This window comes from Pyrgilauda ruficollis, unplaced genomic scaffold (assembly GCF_017590135.1).
Source record: "Pyrgilauda ruficollis isolate IOZ18807 unplaced genomic scaffold, ASM1759013v1 scaffold4, whole genome shotgun sequence".
NCBI lineage: Eukaryota > Metazoa > Chordata > Aves > Passeriformes > Passeridae > Pyrgilauda > Pyrgilauda ruficollis.
The window spans coordinates 17,131,372-17,148,406 of record NW_024525489.1 but is presented as its reverse complement, the minus strand read 5'-3'; the positions used below and the strand labels follow the sequence as shown (position 1 = coordinate 17,148,406).

The 17,035-nt window shown below is 37.5% G+C and overlaps 1 protein-coding gene across 1 annotated transcript in view; it reads right to left on the bottom strand.

Annotated features, from left to right (window-relative positions):
- Window positions 1-8,933: 8,933 nt before the first annotated feature.
- TTC27 (tetratricopeptide repeat domain 27) overlaps window positions 8,934-17,035 on the bottom strand; it is a 113,994-nt gene continuing 105,892 nt past the window's right edge. Inside the window, exons 17-20 of the mRNA XM_041477271.1 lie at window positions 16,504-16,701; window positions 12,969-13,080; window positions 12,283-12,383; window positions 8,934-9,178 (exon numbers count right to left, since the gene is read on the bottom strand). Coding sequence (XP_041333205.1) covers window positions 9,056-9,178; window positions 12,283-12,383; window positions 12,969-13,080; window positions 16,504-16,701 — 534 coding nt within the window. The 3' untranslated portion in view covers window positions 8,934-9,055. The remainder of the gene's footprint in view (window positions 9,179-12,282; window positions 12,384-12,968; window positions 13,081-16,503; window positions 16,702-17,035) is intronic.

Sequence of the window (17,035 nt, the reverse complement as noted above, 5' to 3'; positions counted from 1 at the left end):
CTTTCCAACCACCGGCGCAGAGCTGAGCCCTGAGATCTTCCAACCCCCCTTTCCTAAACCCCATCCCATGGCTGCACTGCAGTCAATATTTACGAGTGAGACTTATAAAAAAATTTTATACCCATGCCCTCATCCTGCCACAATTAAACACCATCTCCAGAGCTGTTCTGAGATCACTGATGGTATCAAGAGCAAACGGGACAGTAATTTGTAAAGACGTGTTAGCATTGTTCGCCTTTAAAAGGCACAAACCCACACACTTACGTGCTCTCCACACACACAATTTTGCCAAGCATTACAGCCAACGTTATTTTTAAGCTTCTGTCAAATAGATGCATGACTGCTGTGGGGATTTTATATGTTTAAAATGTCTAGTATGATTTCAGATATTTTCTTCTTAAATCTCTACTTTTTTTAAAAAAAAATTACTTATCCGAACATGTTTTGAAATACAAAGCCTAAACACATTTAAGCTTGCAGAAAGGCACGTTTAAGGCTGACAAGATTAAGTTTAAGTAAGTTTGAAGAATCATTGCTTTTTTAAGGATACTGTTCTTACTATGCTGGGTTTTGGCCTGATAAATCTACACACACACAGAGGTAACTTTTCTCCACTGCATCCAACCAGAGTATGCAAACAAATCAGGCTCACATGCAGAAAAGTTATGAGAGCTACTGTTTTAAACTGTGAGGCCTCAGTTTTAGGAAGCATTCTTTACACTACAAATCCTCAAGTGAGTAGAAAGGCTGTTTCTCCGAGTTTCTCAGGGGAAGTTCATGGCCTCTGCATTTGACAGATCAAAATAACACTGCTGCTCCATTCCTGAAGCGGTGATGCAATATTTTCACTAGAACTCTCAGAGAGAAAGTCTGAAGAAAAAAACCAAAACACCCTAGATTAAATTTCAGTGACAATAAATCAAGGCATGAATGCTTGAAACAACCCAAATGCAATTGCTTGTCTACACAGATACTACCTTGCCATCCCATAATACAAACCCCATTTATTTTCACTGATGCAGAACCTTGCTGTAGAAATGTCATTACAGCAAGAAGCAGCATAAGGGAGGATATCAGGTTTTCCTTTGTATTTACGCCTTGAAGGTAAACATATCTGCACTACATCCAAAACACATGCAGGCAGGATGTGACAACATATCCCAGTTGTGTTCACTGTTGTTGTCACAGTAAGCTACCTTTATTGCTGTCCCAATACTTTCACAAGAAGTAGACTTGTATGAAAAATAAAAATTTGCAATGTGCAAAATAACTTCTAGTACAAATGTATGAGAAAATATCCAGAAAATATCTAAATATCTTCTGAAGCTCCTTGGCTCAGCTCCCCAAGCTTCCCCATGTAGCACCAAACTGATCACTCAGCTAAAGGCCTTGCCAGCAAACAACACAGGATTCAACTGGTTTTAGGAAAAAAAATTGCAAAACTTTCTTTTTAGAAACCAAACCAACAAACAAATTATCCCACCATGGTATTCATAAAATGGTATATTTTTCACTCAGTTAAACCTCATGGAAATAATAAAACCTTAATCAGAAACTCTAAAATTTAGCCTCAGGCAGAATGCTTGAAAGAGCATAAACCAAAAGCTCCCATGATATCCACAAGAGACTTGGTTATAGCCAGTGATATTACGCAGGAGACACTCAAACACTGCAGTAGCAGGTGGGAGCATTCACATGCAGGAATGACAAATTAGGAAAAAACCCCACAGTTTCAGACATGTCACCTTGTGAAGCAGAACATTCCAGATTGCTTTGCTTTGCCTCGAGGTGGAGGGAGGATCACTACTAACAAGAGACATGTGCTTGTGTGTTCTAGGAGTGGTCTGCAGTACCTGCAGTGTTAGGCAGTTGGTGTAACCCAATCAAAGCAGAAAACCCTTGGTTTTATCCAAAAGCATGACACATTTAAGAGTATAACAGACACAAGATACCAAGGAAAGAAGAGAAGCAAAGGTTTAACCTCAGACTGAATCTTCATCCAAGATGTTCAGAAAACACGGAAAAATCCTCAGTGCCAATCTTCCTGATTAATAGCTTGGCAGAAGTTTGCTATAGCTCTGATTTGGAACATATCTGACTCTGTATTTGACAACTCTTTCTGCAGTGAAACAGCACATGCAGGTAACAGTGAGCACCTCACTGCCTGCGCCACCTCTGAATGGTGTCCTAAGACTGCGTAACCTTGGTACTATCACCGTTTAATTTCATTTTATGGACTTCACTTCTCATGCTATTTCCGTGTCCAGTACTTTTTTCTGCTTCTTCCATTAATTTACACAATTTAAAGTTCTGTTTGGAACTGTGTAAGTTATTCTACATCGATTCTTTACAACTGGCTTTATCCACCTATCAGCTTTCTCAGAGGTAAAAGAGGGCAGTAAAAGCCCTTGTGAAGTACAGACCAAATGCAAGGCATACTTCAGCTAGAAAAAACCCTTCTCTGCTTAGCAATAAATTAATACTACAAAAGTTATCTGATTTAGTAGCTTGCCAAGCTTATGAATTACTTGCCTGTTTTTCACTTGCTAACAGAAAATGCAGACTGACTGATGCTGTGTTCACTATACCTGGCTTTAGGACTGCAAAGTATTTACAGAAAAATTAAAAATCTCTCTAACAGGAGGTGATAGCATTGACAATAGCAAAACCTGAGCCATGGAAGATGGATTGCTACAAACAAAACAAGTAAAAAAGCCGCAGGTACCTCTGGAGCATTCCCTGACAGACAATCCCTCAGACCACATGGGCTGTTCCAAGTCCTGCAGTACGCTGGTGCTTGTGCCTGAATTGGTTCTTTTAACTTCAGGCTATTGCCAAACTGTGACTTACTTTTCTCTACAGCTGCATCTGTTACTTCTGGTTGGTCTGCCATCTCCCTCTGGCAATGTATGGTCTGCTTATTCACTGCTTCAACTTTTACTAAGGAAAGACTTGTGCTTTCCTATCCGATGAAGAGTGCTAATCTTTTTTTCCTTGTTTCAGCAATTCCAGAGAGATCATCATCACCATCTCTGGGCTGCTGCTCTTCCTCCACAGTCTGAGTTTTCTGGCAAACATCCATGGTGCTCTTAACTCCCCTAAAACATAAAGGTCCTTGCCCTCTGTCTCATCCCCAAGGGGCTCAGCCAAGACAGAGGGGGAAAATGCCTTCTTTCCACTCCTTCAAGTAACTCTCATCTCGCTACAAATTAAATTTTTAATGCTGTTGCCAGTTACTCTCTACAATAATTGCAATTTTAAGGTCCTTGCTAGCATCTTTCCTATTAAGACCTTATAGACAAACCTCAAAGAAGCAGGGAAGAGAGATTACAGGGAGGGGATGGTGAGATAGTACTGCTGGAAAGGGACAAAATGGAATTGCTGTGAGGCAGAAGCACACAAAGACCTATAAAAATTAGGAGTGCTTTTCCAGGGACCAAAGGTCACAAAACTGGCAGAGGACTGAGAGATCACAAAGATGGGCAAGCCAAGTCTGTGCCAGAGAAGGTGGAGAAAGAAACACAAAGGTAGTTTCTGTGCTTGTAGGATCACTATTCCAGTGAGCAGAAATTGAAAAGAGAGCCTAACAGGAAATATCTTCAGAAGTGGATGATTGCATTTAAGACAGAAAGAATATGACGCTCATCTAGAGATGACAGTGGAAAAGAGATGAATTGCAGGGGTTAACTTCTAAAAGCAACTTAAAAAATGTAGCTGCTTCACTTCAGCAGTGATGTCATTAATAGGCTAACTTGCAGTTTTGAAGATCTTCATGCTGTTAAACTCAGTTTTCCATTGCATGGCTCTTGGCTGGTACTTCTTTGCCTGGTTTGTTATACTGATTTTTGGCCAAGAGCTCTTGTAGTTGACTCACAGGTTACTGAGGTGTAAAATAAATAGGAAAAAAATTGAGAAGGGACATATGACATCACTGGTGATGAAAAGGTTCTTGGTGTGTTCTGAGAAAACATTCAGGTCAGAGTAAGCTGGAAACAGAAAAATGGACATTCACACTTAGGTTAACTTGGAAAACAGTTCCATAAAGAAAGCAGTTATTTAACACAGATTTTTAATCCTAAACCACTCTGTTGTTGCAGAGGATCATTTTAGGTTTATATCAGTATTAGTGGATCAAATTTGTAACAGGTCTTTCATCTAACTCAGCAGAGAAGAGCAGCAATTACTTGACTTGGCATCCTTGTCTTGCTCAGCTAAGAGAGCCTGAATCCACCAACTTACTTTTCTTGCCTTAACAAGGGAATCAAAAGTGCAAAGGAAAAAGTGCGAGTGGAAGGACAAATGCTATAAAAATAGTAAAACAAACCAAACCAAAATGTCCAACAAGATAGCTGCTGCTGTCTGACAGCTTTCTTTGTTTAAAGAGCAGAAACAAATTCACTTCAGCTACAGCATATAAGCTGCTATCAAAAGCCAAGTTGTCTCCATTTTCAGTAAGGAATTCTAACAACATGCTGTTAAGTTACCAATTTTCAACTCATTTACTGAAAACCAAATACTGTCACTAATAATGATCAGACCTTGGTCTTTGAAGGATGTTAACAGCTAAAAAGAGAACCCTGTGCTACTACACTCAGCCCATAAAGGATAACTCTTTTATTAGTGTAGCTGAAGGATTAGTGGAAATGTTTGTCTAATGAATGCAGCTACTATATTTGAGCACATGCCTGAATAAGCTACTGGTTGACTGAAACCTATCTATTTTTAAGTACTCCTGAATGCTGCAAAAACTTGCCCTACTGCAGTATTACACTAGGTTTTGTATAAATGCAAACATTTTATCGCTAGTAACTTGTGAAACTCACCTTATTTGCAAGTCTTATGCCTGAAACACATAATGTAAAATGTATAGGAATGACTTTCCTACATCTGGTCTGATTTCCAGTCTCTGTCATGCATACAGCTTTCATGAGATGTACCTTTCTGTAAGTGTACCTCTTACACATACAGAATTAATAACTGTTTCTGTAACAGACACAAGATTCTATACATGTGTGTATGTGCTTGTTTATATACGTATACACATAAGCTTACAAATATAGAGACACAATATAAACAAAAATTAAAATAATTTTAAAATTAATTTTGGAAACACAAAGCACTAGTTTGAATAATCACACTGAAAACAACTCCATCCAGTTGATGGCAATCTTTTGTTCCTTATAGTAAAGTATTTCCTATCGAATTCCAATTTATTTTTAAGTTCAGCGAACCCAAGTTGTACCCTATCAGCTGTTACCTTTTCCCTATTTTGCATGCACTTCTGATGCAGAGCTCTGCATGAATGCAGATGAAGAAAAAATTAGGTACTTGTATATTATTTTAATTTGTATTCCTCTGGAAATAGAATGAGTTTGTTTAGCTTCCTTTTATCTCCTGAAATACATTATGTCCATCTGTACTGTCAGTCACTGATATTGAGACAGAAATACTGAACAGAAGAGCTAAGTCAAAACAATTTCAAAGAGACTTTACAGCTTCTCTAAAGTAGGGTAAAATTAATACCTGGGGTTTTTTTCTGTCTTATTTGAAGAGGTATAGTTTTAACCAATGTACACATCCAAAAGTTGATCTTGTAAATGTGTCCTCTGTATTTGATATAAAACATGCATCATTTTTAGAACTGAAAAATTATTCAAAGCTTTATTTCTTTCTATAGTTCTAGTACAGAGTTCTACATGAAGGATGGGATGAGAGCTGCCTGCCTTTCTGAATGCACCAGTCAGCACGGTGGAAGAACACCAGGGACAATGTGACATGGAACACAACATTTACTGGCCTGTACTTGGGGTGACCTGCCTGAGTCAGTGTGGCCCCACCAGCCCGAGGAACACTCACTGCAGCTCATGAGTAATGTCCCAACACCAAAAAAACTTCTAGTACACACCCAGCCTGACACAGCCCTTTGGGTGAATCAGAAGACCTTCCCTAGGTTATAGCCACCAGGGGTTGAAAATACATCATGTGTTGAACCATATTAGGTCAAAGACACAATAACAAACCCTTTTAGACCACAGAAATTAATTCTTTTTTCATACATCATACTTCCTGGCTTATACTCATGTTCCAAACTCTGAGACAGTTGCTTTCCCTGTCTGGGTCAAAAGATCTAGACTCATCTGTTTTACCTCCCTGTCACACCACATTAATGGCAGACAGACATAAAAAGGGGGAAACCCCAACACTTCTGAAGTTAGAAAGACAAAAAAGATAGGAAAGTACCCAATGTTCTACTGCAAACTGTAAGCCATACCTGCATCTTACTTCTTAATTGAGTCCATGCTACACTAATTAATAATAGGTACATGTGCTGTACATAGAGCTTTGAAAATAACAGAGGGGTTACCAGAGGTATTTGCAGATGTGACAACTGTATCAGGAAAGGACTGACAGTTCTGCTAAACTCTCAAGGATTCTGTAGCTGCCATGAGAGTGATCCAAGAAGACAGATGCTCCCCATAAGATGGAGAGCTGAAAAGTCTGAAGTCTGTTTAGGAAATTATTCTTCCTCTTTCAATACTAGCCAGATTTTTTTTTTTTTTTTTTGACAGCCAGAGCTTTTATAGAGACATTGTCTTCATGACAATAGTCTCCTAAAGCTATTCTGAACCAAATACTGCTGGCATGAACACAGAAAATCAGTACCACACAAAACTGACGTAGTTTTTCTGTCTGGAAAGTTTTAAAAGGCCTGTGATGTCCAAAGAAACAGTATGGGCCCACCTTGTACCTGAGGAAGATGAAAACACCACCAATACACAGGAAGAGGTAGCAAGTACATACCTGGTAGAGAGATTTACATCAGGTGTTCAGTCTCATGGATAAAGTGGCTGAGGTCTTCTGGCATCATCTGCTCTGAAAAGCCAGACTCTTTAATGATGAGTCAGCTCCCGCCTTGTCATCTTTCACACCATGTATATTGTCTGTACATATTTCAGTTGTGTATTTATGTCTGTGCAGGCATCTCCTCTCTACTACATTAATTGTGACAGGAAAACTGATGTGCTGGCACAACACCAGTCATCCCCCTCTACAGGAACACCCTGTTTGCTGTCACCAGGCTTTCCCTGTATTAGGTGAAAGACAAAGCTGCTTGCATTCCACGCATCTACTAAAGGAGGCACAAATGGGGAAAAGATCTGTGCTGAGAAAACATGTGAAGCACTTTAAGGAAGAGACACTGAAAGAGCAGAATGACTTTTTCACTTGACCACCTCAGGCAAAGAAACAGGAAGAATTTTCAAAATAATAAAATCAAAGGGAAAAGGACTTGAAGGCTTTTTCACCGACTCTTCTAATATCCCACATGAAGTGTTAGCTTCCCATCTATCTTTTTTAAATGGCAGGCAGAAACCATCACACAAAAAAGAATCTGGCTTCATGTTCTGCACTGCCAAACTGAAGCTACAAAAGTGTCTCAGGTAGACTCAATAGAATTATTGACTTTTAAATCAAGACAACAGAATTCAAATCTCATGTTTTCAAGCTAATCATGGGATATAATTCTGGTTTAAAATTTGCCATAAGATTACTACAAAAATGGAAGATTTTTCTGCCACTGAATTATTCGATATCTAAACCCTTTCTTCCTAAAACACTTAGTGCCGGGAACAAAATAAGAATTTCAAAGATACTTTCTTTTCCTTAGTGAATAAGGTTAAGTCACATCAAAACATGACATATCAAAAAGCTGGTAGTGGTGCTAGTCTGTCACAAAACTCTCAGCCTTTTTTTTAGTCAGGTGGACTCCTCATTACATGTACAAGCAAAATGGAAGCAGCTAAAGCAAATTTCCTCTGTAAAAACTTATAATGTCTCCTCTCTTTCTGGGTAATTTCAACAAAGAAGTGTTTTGGAGCCAGCTGTCCTTCACTAGCATTACTAAGATGGCAGTTTCTGTGGGAACCACATGTTTAAATACTGTCAGCAAATAATTAATTCTCCATTCTAAGAAGCCTTACAAAGATGTGCAGCTTTACAATTGTGTCAAGATGGTTTACCCCTTCATGCACCAAAATAACATGCATGCTCTGCGGCTTCAAATCAAAGTAACTGTTTGGTTTACTTGTACCTTCTGGCTTTCTTTTCAGGGACACAATTCTTACCATTCAGCAACAGATCATACCATAGACAGTACAAAGCCAGAATATAGATAATCACACCATTCTCATAGGGAGGAGCAAGCCAAAACCATCTATGTGAGGGAATTATTTCACACAAGTTTCTAGAAAACCCTGAAAAAGATCCTATTTTAAGAAGAGCAGTAGCAAAGATGCTGAAAAATGAAACCATGCAAAATAGTCTAGATGAAAATAAGACACTTCAGTCTATGTAAGTCAGAAATAAGTATTTCAGATTAGAATGCAGTTTTATTGCTGCCTCAGTGGGGGAAATCCCCCTGTCTATAAAAGGCCCAAATGAAGTACCAGTATACTGCCCACAGGATACAAGTTATGTGTACTGAAAAAACCAATGCTGCTTTAAGTAATAACTGTTTGCTAATCCTAATGCAACAAACAGCCTTCTACTTTAAACTGTATTACCTGAAGAATAAAAAAGATTAAATTCTTGCTCTCAGGACCCCACCTCCCACCCTGTAAGCAATTAACACTGAATTAAAATGGGAAATTGGCTGGGCTCAGCTCCCACCTCTGCTGCTTGCTTCTTCATCTCCTCCAGAACCAGCACCTCCCCTGCTCCCCCCCTGGGTTGGGCATTCTCCAGTATCCCAGCACCAAGGTGGATGAAGCAGGCAGAACTAATCCTCCATAATCACCTTACAAACATCAGCAGCTCTCTTCCAGGAAATCTGGGACTGAAGAACCAAAACATGCATGTAAGACAGTGGGACCAGGTAAGAAAGAATCTTAAAAGGCAGCTGGAACTTTGAAAAAAGCTGACCACATGAACAGCACTGTACACAAATGTGTTTATTGAGGGTGTTGTTGCCTGAGAATTGTTACCATTTCATCAGCAAAAGTGGTGGCAAAAGAAACATGTCATTATCATCATCCCATCTCAAAATTTGGTCCATACATCAGCACTGGTCTCTCAGCTGGTTGCTCAGCCCCTGAAGTTCTTCAATCATGTTGTCCATAGCTGTCACCTCATCAGCTATCTCACTGTGAACCTCATTACTTGTTACATCTGTGAAAAGTTGCTGCATAACAAAAAGAAATATTTGTAAGTACTTTATAAATAAATACCTTTAAAAGATACATACAGTTTCTCTTTCAGGGGAGAGACAAAACACAGGAAGCTCATAATCTGTATACTGCTTTTCATAATTTTGTAAACTATGGTGGTACCTCTCTCAAAGAAAGGCCATTTTGTGGTTAATAAACAGAAGTTATACACACACACACATATAGACACGTATCCTGCATATAGACCTGAAATCTGTGCCACACACCTGATATTGTGCCAAAAGGGTCAAATCCTCCTGTGGGTGTGGGGTTTCTGCTCTGACCTCACTGCCTATGCTGACTCCTGATTCCATTGAAAGTAAAAGACTTTTTCATGAAACTCAAATTAGAAGAGCATCTCACATTCTGTCACTGCAGTTTGTAAGCCCACCTGCTGATAAACTAGTTGTGAGTTTTAATGACCATTTTCCCCAGTGTCATATTCTGTTGTTTCATTTTCTTCAAAACCTCAAATAAATATTTTTTCACATTTGATGTCAAGACATGCATGGGTGGAGACATTCACCTGTGTGTAACTAGTTATACCAGAGAAAACAAAACACTACAGAATAATAAGGTGCTCTTAAAGACCTTAAGACATTAATAGAAACAAAAAAAAAAAAAAAAACCAAGCCCAATAAAAAAAAGTGCTCTTAAAGACCTTAAGATGTTAATAGAAACAAAAAAAAAAAAAAGCAGCTAACTCATGAGCAATCATAATCTTCATCTATTTAATATTGAGGCTATAAAGGTTATTGGAACTTTTGGAACCACTACACAGAAATATGGGGCAGGGGGGACACCCCAACATATGTTTTCCCTTCATTATGTAAAGGGAGAGTGATCCACACTTCATTTGATACAATCACAAAGCCTACATTTAGAGACAAAAACAAACTGAGAAAACAAAAGTTGCTCTGGAGTACATCTGTACATCAGTATATCATCAAAACATAACAGGATAATACAGATATGTATATAAACAAAAATGTACTTAAAAGACTTGAACTAAGGTATTCATTGTGCCTTAAAACAATGTTGTCACTGAAATAAGAAACATCATACACAAAAATAGGAACATATTCATACTACAACTACAGAAACTTCTTTGACTTTCAGCCCAAAAACCTCACACTGGAAGTGTGACAGAAAGATTTGGTTCTTTCTGGTAAGACAGGTAAATAAATCAGGATGGTATAATTATTTTCTCATTTTAAGTTGTTTTTTTTTTTTTTTCTCTACACAGTTAGAGAAATCTATTCAGCTAGAGACAGCCTGGGGGACTTTCAAGCACCATCATTCTTTGGGCTTTGTGCCCCATGTTTCCCCAAAACAGTGCTCACATTTTATGCATTTACAAATGATGTCAGATCCAAATGATGCATTGGGACAAGGACCAGAAGAGTGCCCACTGTGCTATTTGCCACAGCATGTGACTACCCAGAAAAGAGCCCAGTAGCAGCACATTTCTGATCTGCAGCCTTTGGTTGAAGACTGTGGGTGCTTCGTGAGTCTGGCACAACACAGGAGCTCAAACACCAAGGGACAGAGATCCTGGAAGCAGTGACATTGTTTCACCTGTTTTACTGATTTGTTCCAATTGCATGTCCTGACTACAACATTTTGGAATTTTATCTTTTATCAGTTATTTTCACGGTTCTTTTATTCCTCCTGAAATATTAACTAGTGAGTCTGCTCTTAGCACATTTTTAAAGTGCTTTTTTCAGCTGAAATAAAAAATGAAAAAAAAAAAAAACCCACACTAATATTGACTCACAGGGCAGCAAAATGAGATGCAGTCAAGCTTGGACAGGCATAAAGAGTGCTAAACTGTTTGTGCATAGGATCTGACAGAAGATGAGTGAGTTTTTAAACTACAACATACTTTGAACATTCAATATGACTTGAAATTCAAAGTAAGATGACATCTTGGAAGGGATGCAAAACTAGTGAGTTGACATAAAATGCTTCATCTCTAATATGACAGTTTTCTCAGAAGTACCATAGAACCATTAGCCGCCAATAATACAGGTGTTAATTTAATAAGTGCTTTTGGAACTTAAAACAGAATTTACTAGACTCATACACTCTTAATCTTTCAGATAATTCATGATCTTTCATAATATGAACTACCTGTACTTGTATTCATATAAAAAATTTATGTCATTTAGTGCTTTCTCTACAGTAATACTCTGTCTATGCACCTTTTTTAAAGAAAACACCATCGTATTTTGTGAGTAACAACAAAAGATATGTTGTCTCTTTTTTCAACACATTTGAAAGTCTTACCTATGCCTGTATCTGAAACCTGAGTTACAGATCCAGCTTGTGTTTGCTTATGCAACTCTCCTAGACTTTTATCCTTAAAATTAAAGGACTTAAGAGAAAATGAGCCAAGCTTAGCCCACTGATGAGAAATCAACACTTTGTAACACAAGCACACATCATAAAACTTCACCTCTGAGATTCACAGTTGCTAACTCCACAGGCAGGAAGAATCCCTCTTTAAGACAAGATGTGTATTTTAACAGAAAAAAGCATGATTCAAATACGATGACTTTTTCAAGTAATTAATATCTGAATTGGTAGGGTATCCACAAAAACCAGATTAAAAATTAGTTCTGTCTTATAATAAGTAACTCTTCTTAAAACACTCCAAGTGATGCAAAGCAATCTTGACACATCTGGGTCTTTTCTGCAGGTTTAGATACATTTTTTCTGAGAATGCCCAGTTTATCCCATGACTACTCACATTAAAAACAGGTCTTCAAAATGACTGATTGCTTTCAAACATTCAAATCTGTTTGCCCAACATTTTAAGTAAAGTTCTACCTTACTCTAAAATGTCAATACTGTCCCTTAGACTAGCATTGCAATCAAAGCCTAGCAGGAAGAAGGGAAATAAAAGTTTACTTAAAACTGGAATCCTCAACAGCATGGAGATGAACACCACCTGATGATGCACTGTGACAGGCAGGTATTATTTGATCTATAATTGATCCAAAACAGAGAAATTCTGGCAACAGAACAAAGATTCTTAGCTTTCAAACAAAAATTCCTACCTTTCAAACATTCCTACCTTTGCCTTGGATGACAAGCCACGTAAGTTGAGTCGAGCTGAAGAAAGTATCTGCAAAGCTTCCTGATGATTAGATTTGTTCTTGCTGCATTTTATAGCCACTAGAATCCAAACACAGAAAGACCCCAAAACAAAAAAGCATTACCACTCTAGCAATAATCTTTAAACAAAAACAGTTAATTAAAGATCTTGATATCCTCCACAGAAAATTTTAAATGTCACATCCCCCTCAAAAAACCAAAAAGTAAAAAAAAACAAGACAAGTAATTTTGAGAAGATAACTCTAAACACAACAGGTTATCTGTATCCTTCTTAAACATAAGTATCACAGAACAGGGAATAATCTTAGTAAGTTTCATTCACTTCCTGACTAGAATACTCAATCAAACAATTTATGTGATGATCTGAGGACTGAGATGAAATGCAGATGCATTTTCACTTGCTTTATGAAGTTGCTAGATCATGAAATTAACTGATTCCATATTTACCAGTCATATGTTTACTGACTCACCCTACACAATTTCTGCCTCATTCCAAGTATATTTTTGTATGCAGTATCAGGATGATACTCTCTGTTACAGGACTCCTAGTAGTAGAAATAAATACAATAGGTAGAGTATTATTTTGCCACTAAGCTTAATAAATATTTGTTACATTCTTCATGAAAAATAAAAGGGAGAACATACCATGTGCAATCTCTATGGCTCCTTTCACCACTTCCTTAAAAGAAGAAACATCTTTCTCCCAATCACTTGATTGAATTTCACATTTATGTGCCTTAGTGAGAAACTGCAGTGACTGAAAGGAGGAAAAAAAAATTATTAGTATGTCAGAAAATCAACTAGGAAACTAAATTAGTTTTAACTATCTACAAAATTAGTGGTGAATCCAGAAAATGAATCTATCTTTACTATATCTGATTTCCTGTGAATTGGAGTAGTGTCCTCTGCAGCAGTAAGCACCAGCTGCAACACAGATGTTCTTCACCAATACTGCAGCTCAAGTATGAGAAGCATATAAAGTAACATGTGTCTAATTTTTATCTTCTAAAATTCTGTCTAGACTGATGGATGTGACCCATGTTTGCCAAGTCATCATAATTAAATGCACATGAAAAACAGAAAAATACTTGCATTCACACTTCAAACAGCAAATTCATATCTAAAATATTATAAGTGAATACTTCAAAGCTTTCTTTCTGTATATGTAATCTTGGGGAAATATGCATTTTATAGATGTAGCTATTAGTTGCCATACTGCTCTGGTTCTCAGTGTGAACAGGAAAAAAAAATGTAAACAATATGAAAGGAGGGCCCCATTAAGGTGAAAAAAAAAAAATAGCAGAAGAAATTGATTTTTGCTTTTGAATTTTATTTTCTTTTTACAGCATCAAAAACATGAAGCAAATACATGCCAGAAGTTACCTGGCTTAGTTCAATGACAACTCTCCAGTTACCTTTTTAAAGAGTTTAAGTATAATATGAAATAATAAAAAAAGTTTCAGTGTGGAACATATACATCAGCACAGTAGATTTCTGATTGTGAGGGTTGTCACCCCAGAAGTTTCCACCTTCTCTCTCTCACCAGAGTTCCAATCACAATGACACAGATGACTGAACTGCTCATGCTGCTTTAAATGGCAATAAAGGCACATTAAGTCAATCCAGAGTGAATTACTTTTTTTTTTTTTCATAATAACCTAGGTTATAACTGGTAGTAGTTCTGGCAAGCAGAGGCAAGAATTTCCAAGAGAAGGAACAACAGTTTTTACAGCAGTCTGATTTCAGTCTTCATGTGTCTGAGTCAGAGCAGCAAATGAGGGGGGAGTTTGCTGACAGATGTCAAGGAGGGGAAGGAATTCTAAGTCTTGTGGGCTGTTTATTTGCACTTCTGGAACCTGGATTTATCCTGAAAGGCAACAGTTATGAGCTGGGGAAAGTTCAAGGAACAGAAGGGATTCATAGCCTGGGATGGATCAGCAGGAAGCTTGAAGGCTGGAAAGATTCCTGAGTGGGAAAGGTGTGGACTGGACTGCATCCAGTGTAGGGAAGAAAGAAGCACTGAATGAGGTGGCAGTTCAGATATATTGAAGTGTGCAAATAAACATATGCTAAGCTAAAGAAAAAAACTCCCAAAACAGAACCACAAACTCAACATTTCAGTAATTTTACACTCCTAACTTGCAAACCTTGCCTGACTTTGATTCCATTTACAAAGCACTGCTGTGAATTATCACTGTAGACCGTAGTGATTCATGTGGCATCAGATGTATCAGCAGAACAGATAAGTAAAAACCCCCAGCAACCAAGACACTCTTTTACAATAGCAACATATTCAAATTCAAATTTCAAAAACAAATTTCAAATTCAATGTTAGGAACAAAATTGGTTAAATATAATTAAACTATGTAATATAATTAAATATAATTAAACCTGAACTAAATAAGGAAAGGTATGGAGTAAAGGGCAAACCCTACATTTGTAAGGAGGTGCATGACACATTTAAAGGTTTGTTCCCATCTCTTTGTCCTTTGATACCACAGTATAGTAAATAATGCCCTTTTAGAATTCATTGACCTTTTGCCTAATAAATGTGGCTGACTATGTATCTAGAATTCTTCTACAGATACAGTTATATTCACTGAATATCTGACTGACCCATGATGGTGCCTGTGGCAGTAAAGCTAATAAATACTGGCTTTATCATTTTTACTTCATAATATGATATCAGAAATCAGTAATTATTTGGTGTATTGCAAATTAATTTTTACACTGTAAATTAATATATGCTGTGGCTTTAGGCAGTTTTGCTCTTTTATGATCTGGATCTGTGGTACTGTCATACCAGGATATTTGGACACACGTGTAAGCATACCTTAAGTATTTATAAACATCATTCCATCTTGCAGGCAAGCTAGACTGTGTGTTCCACAACCAGCCCGATTAAGAAACACAGTTAAGGTACTGTCTACTCTACAAATTGAAACCATGTTTTTAACTGGGTTAGTTAAAAATACTGTGATGTAACCAGATTCTGAAATGATTACATTCATAGTATAGACAGGGCCTCTGCTGCTTTGCATGTCTGAGTAAGAATTTGAGGATATATTACAGGATATTGCACTGTCTGTATTTCTGCATTCTAAATAGGCCAAATCCCTTTTACTGTTCGGCTGTAAAGAAAAATAGAGACGACAAAAGGGAGGAATTTGAGGCATAATAGACACCAACAATGACTAAACAAGGCTCTTCACAGGGCAGAGCATGAAGAGACAATGAGCAAGGCACAAATGATTGTAAATTTAAGCCCACAGAATACAATTCGTAGGCCTAACCATCTTCCTTGCTTGCTATTAAGCAATCCTCCAGAGAGGCATTTTTTGCCCAGGCCAAATGCATAACCCATTGGTGAACATATACTGAATGCTGACCTTGTGTATTTTCAACTTCAGTGAAGACCTGATGACCCTTAATTATTTTTGAACTGTGCAAGGCTATTTGAACTTTTTGAAATTTAATATCAAATGCAAAGCACACTCCAGCGCACAACAAAGTAAACACTTCTAGCAGCGCAGAGTGGTTATTCTGGAAATGCAATCAACCTAATTCCTTGGGAAGTGATAAGGACAAGAAATGGAAGTTAACACAGCAAAAACAGTGATGGGTAAAAAGAAACCAATGGTTCAACAGACTAAGGATTAAATATCATTATTTAATTCCATTTTAAGCTAAATAAGGACAAAAAAATTCTACTCTGGGTACTCTAATTGTGGTATAGGTTATTTTAAGTGCATTTTCCCTTAGTGATTACAAAGAACACAGATGGCTTATGCCGCTACTGGATCATGCCTTTAAGATGCTTTTTTTTCCCAGAAGCTGCAATATCCTATCTTCTGAATCAAATGTTTCAATTAAAAAAAAGCCAAAACCCACACCACCATTTGATTATAGACATTAGACTGTTGCCAAGAAAAGTTTCAGAATACAAATTCAGGACAATACACACATGCTGTGATAGGATGTTTTGAAATGAAACACTGGTAAAAAAAGAGATTTTTCTTTTCAAGTCCAAGAAAACGGATGTAAAACATCTTGCTCCTGTTGTGTGTAACAAAAACATGTGTAGTAGGAATATGAAGGAAAGACAATGTACTTATAAAAACACTAAAGCAAAACAGGTCTGGAACAAGAGCATGTTCTACTACATCACTATAGTTCTTACCTTCTCAATATCTTCACTACTACCATTCTCTCCATTTCCATAAAGTTGGGCATAAAGTCTCCAGATTGCCCCATCATTTGTCACTCGTGAAGTGACTCTGCCCAAGAGCTCTTGCAGTTTCCCCTTCATTCCACTTGATACCTCTCCAGCACGATCTGCCAGACCATCCACTACTGCCCTGACCAGAATAGCCAACACCTTAAAAAAGCAGCAGGAGAGACTTGTTATTTCAACTCAAATCAACATCAGTATATATAATGTTATCTGTAATATTTGGTCTCTATTAATGATTATGCCATATGGCCAGTACAGAATTTACTAAGAAATACATGGAGTAATTCAAATGATTTAAACCTCATCTATACGATTCTATGTTGGTGCAGGTGAAGAGGCCAAAAATATAAGACAGAAATTTGGGTAAAGGAAACTGAGGCAGAAAATATCTTATAGATATTTTCCCCTTCTAATACAGTTATAAAAAGTTCAGTAAACAGGCTGAGCCAAATTAATTCAGGTAATGGAAGACACTGTT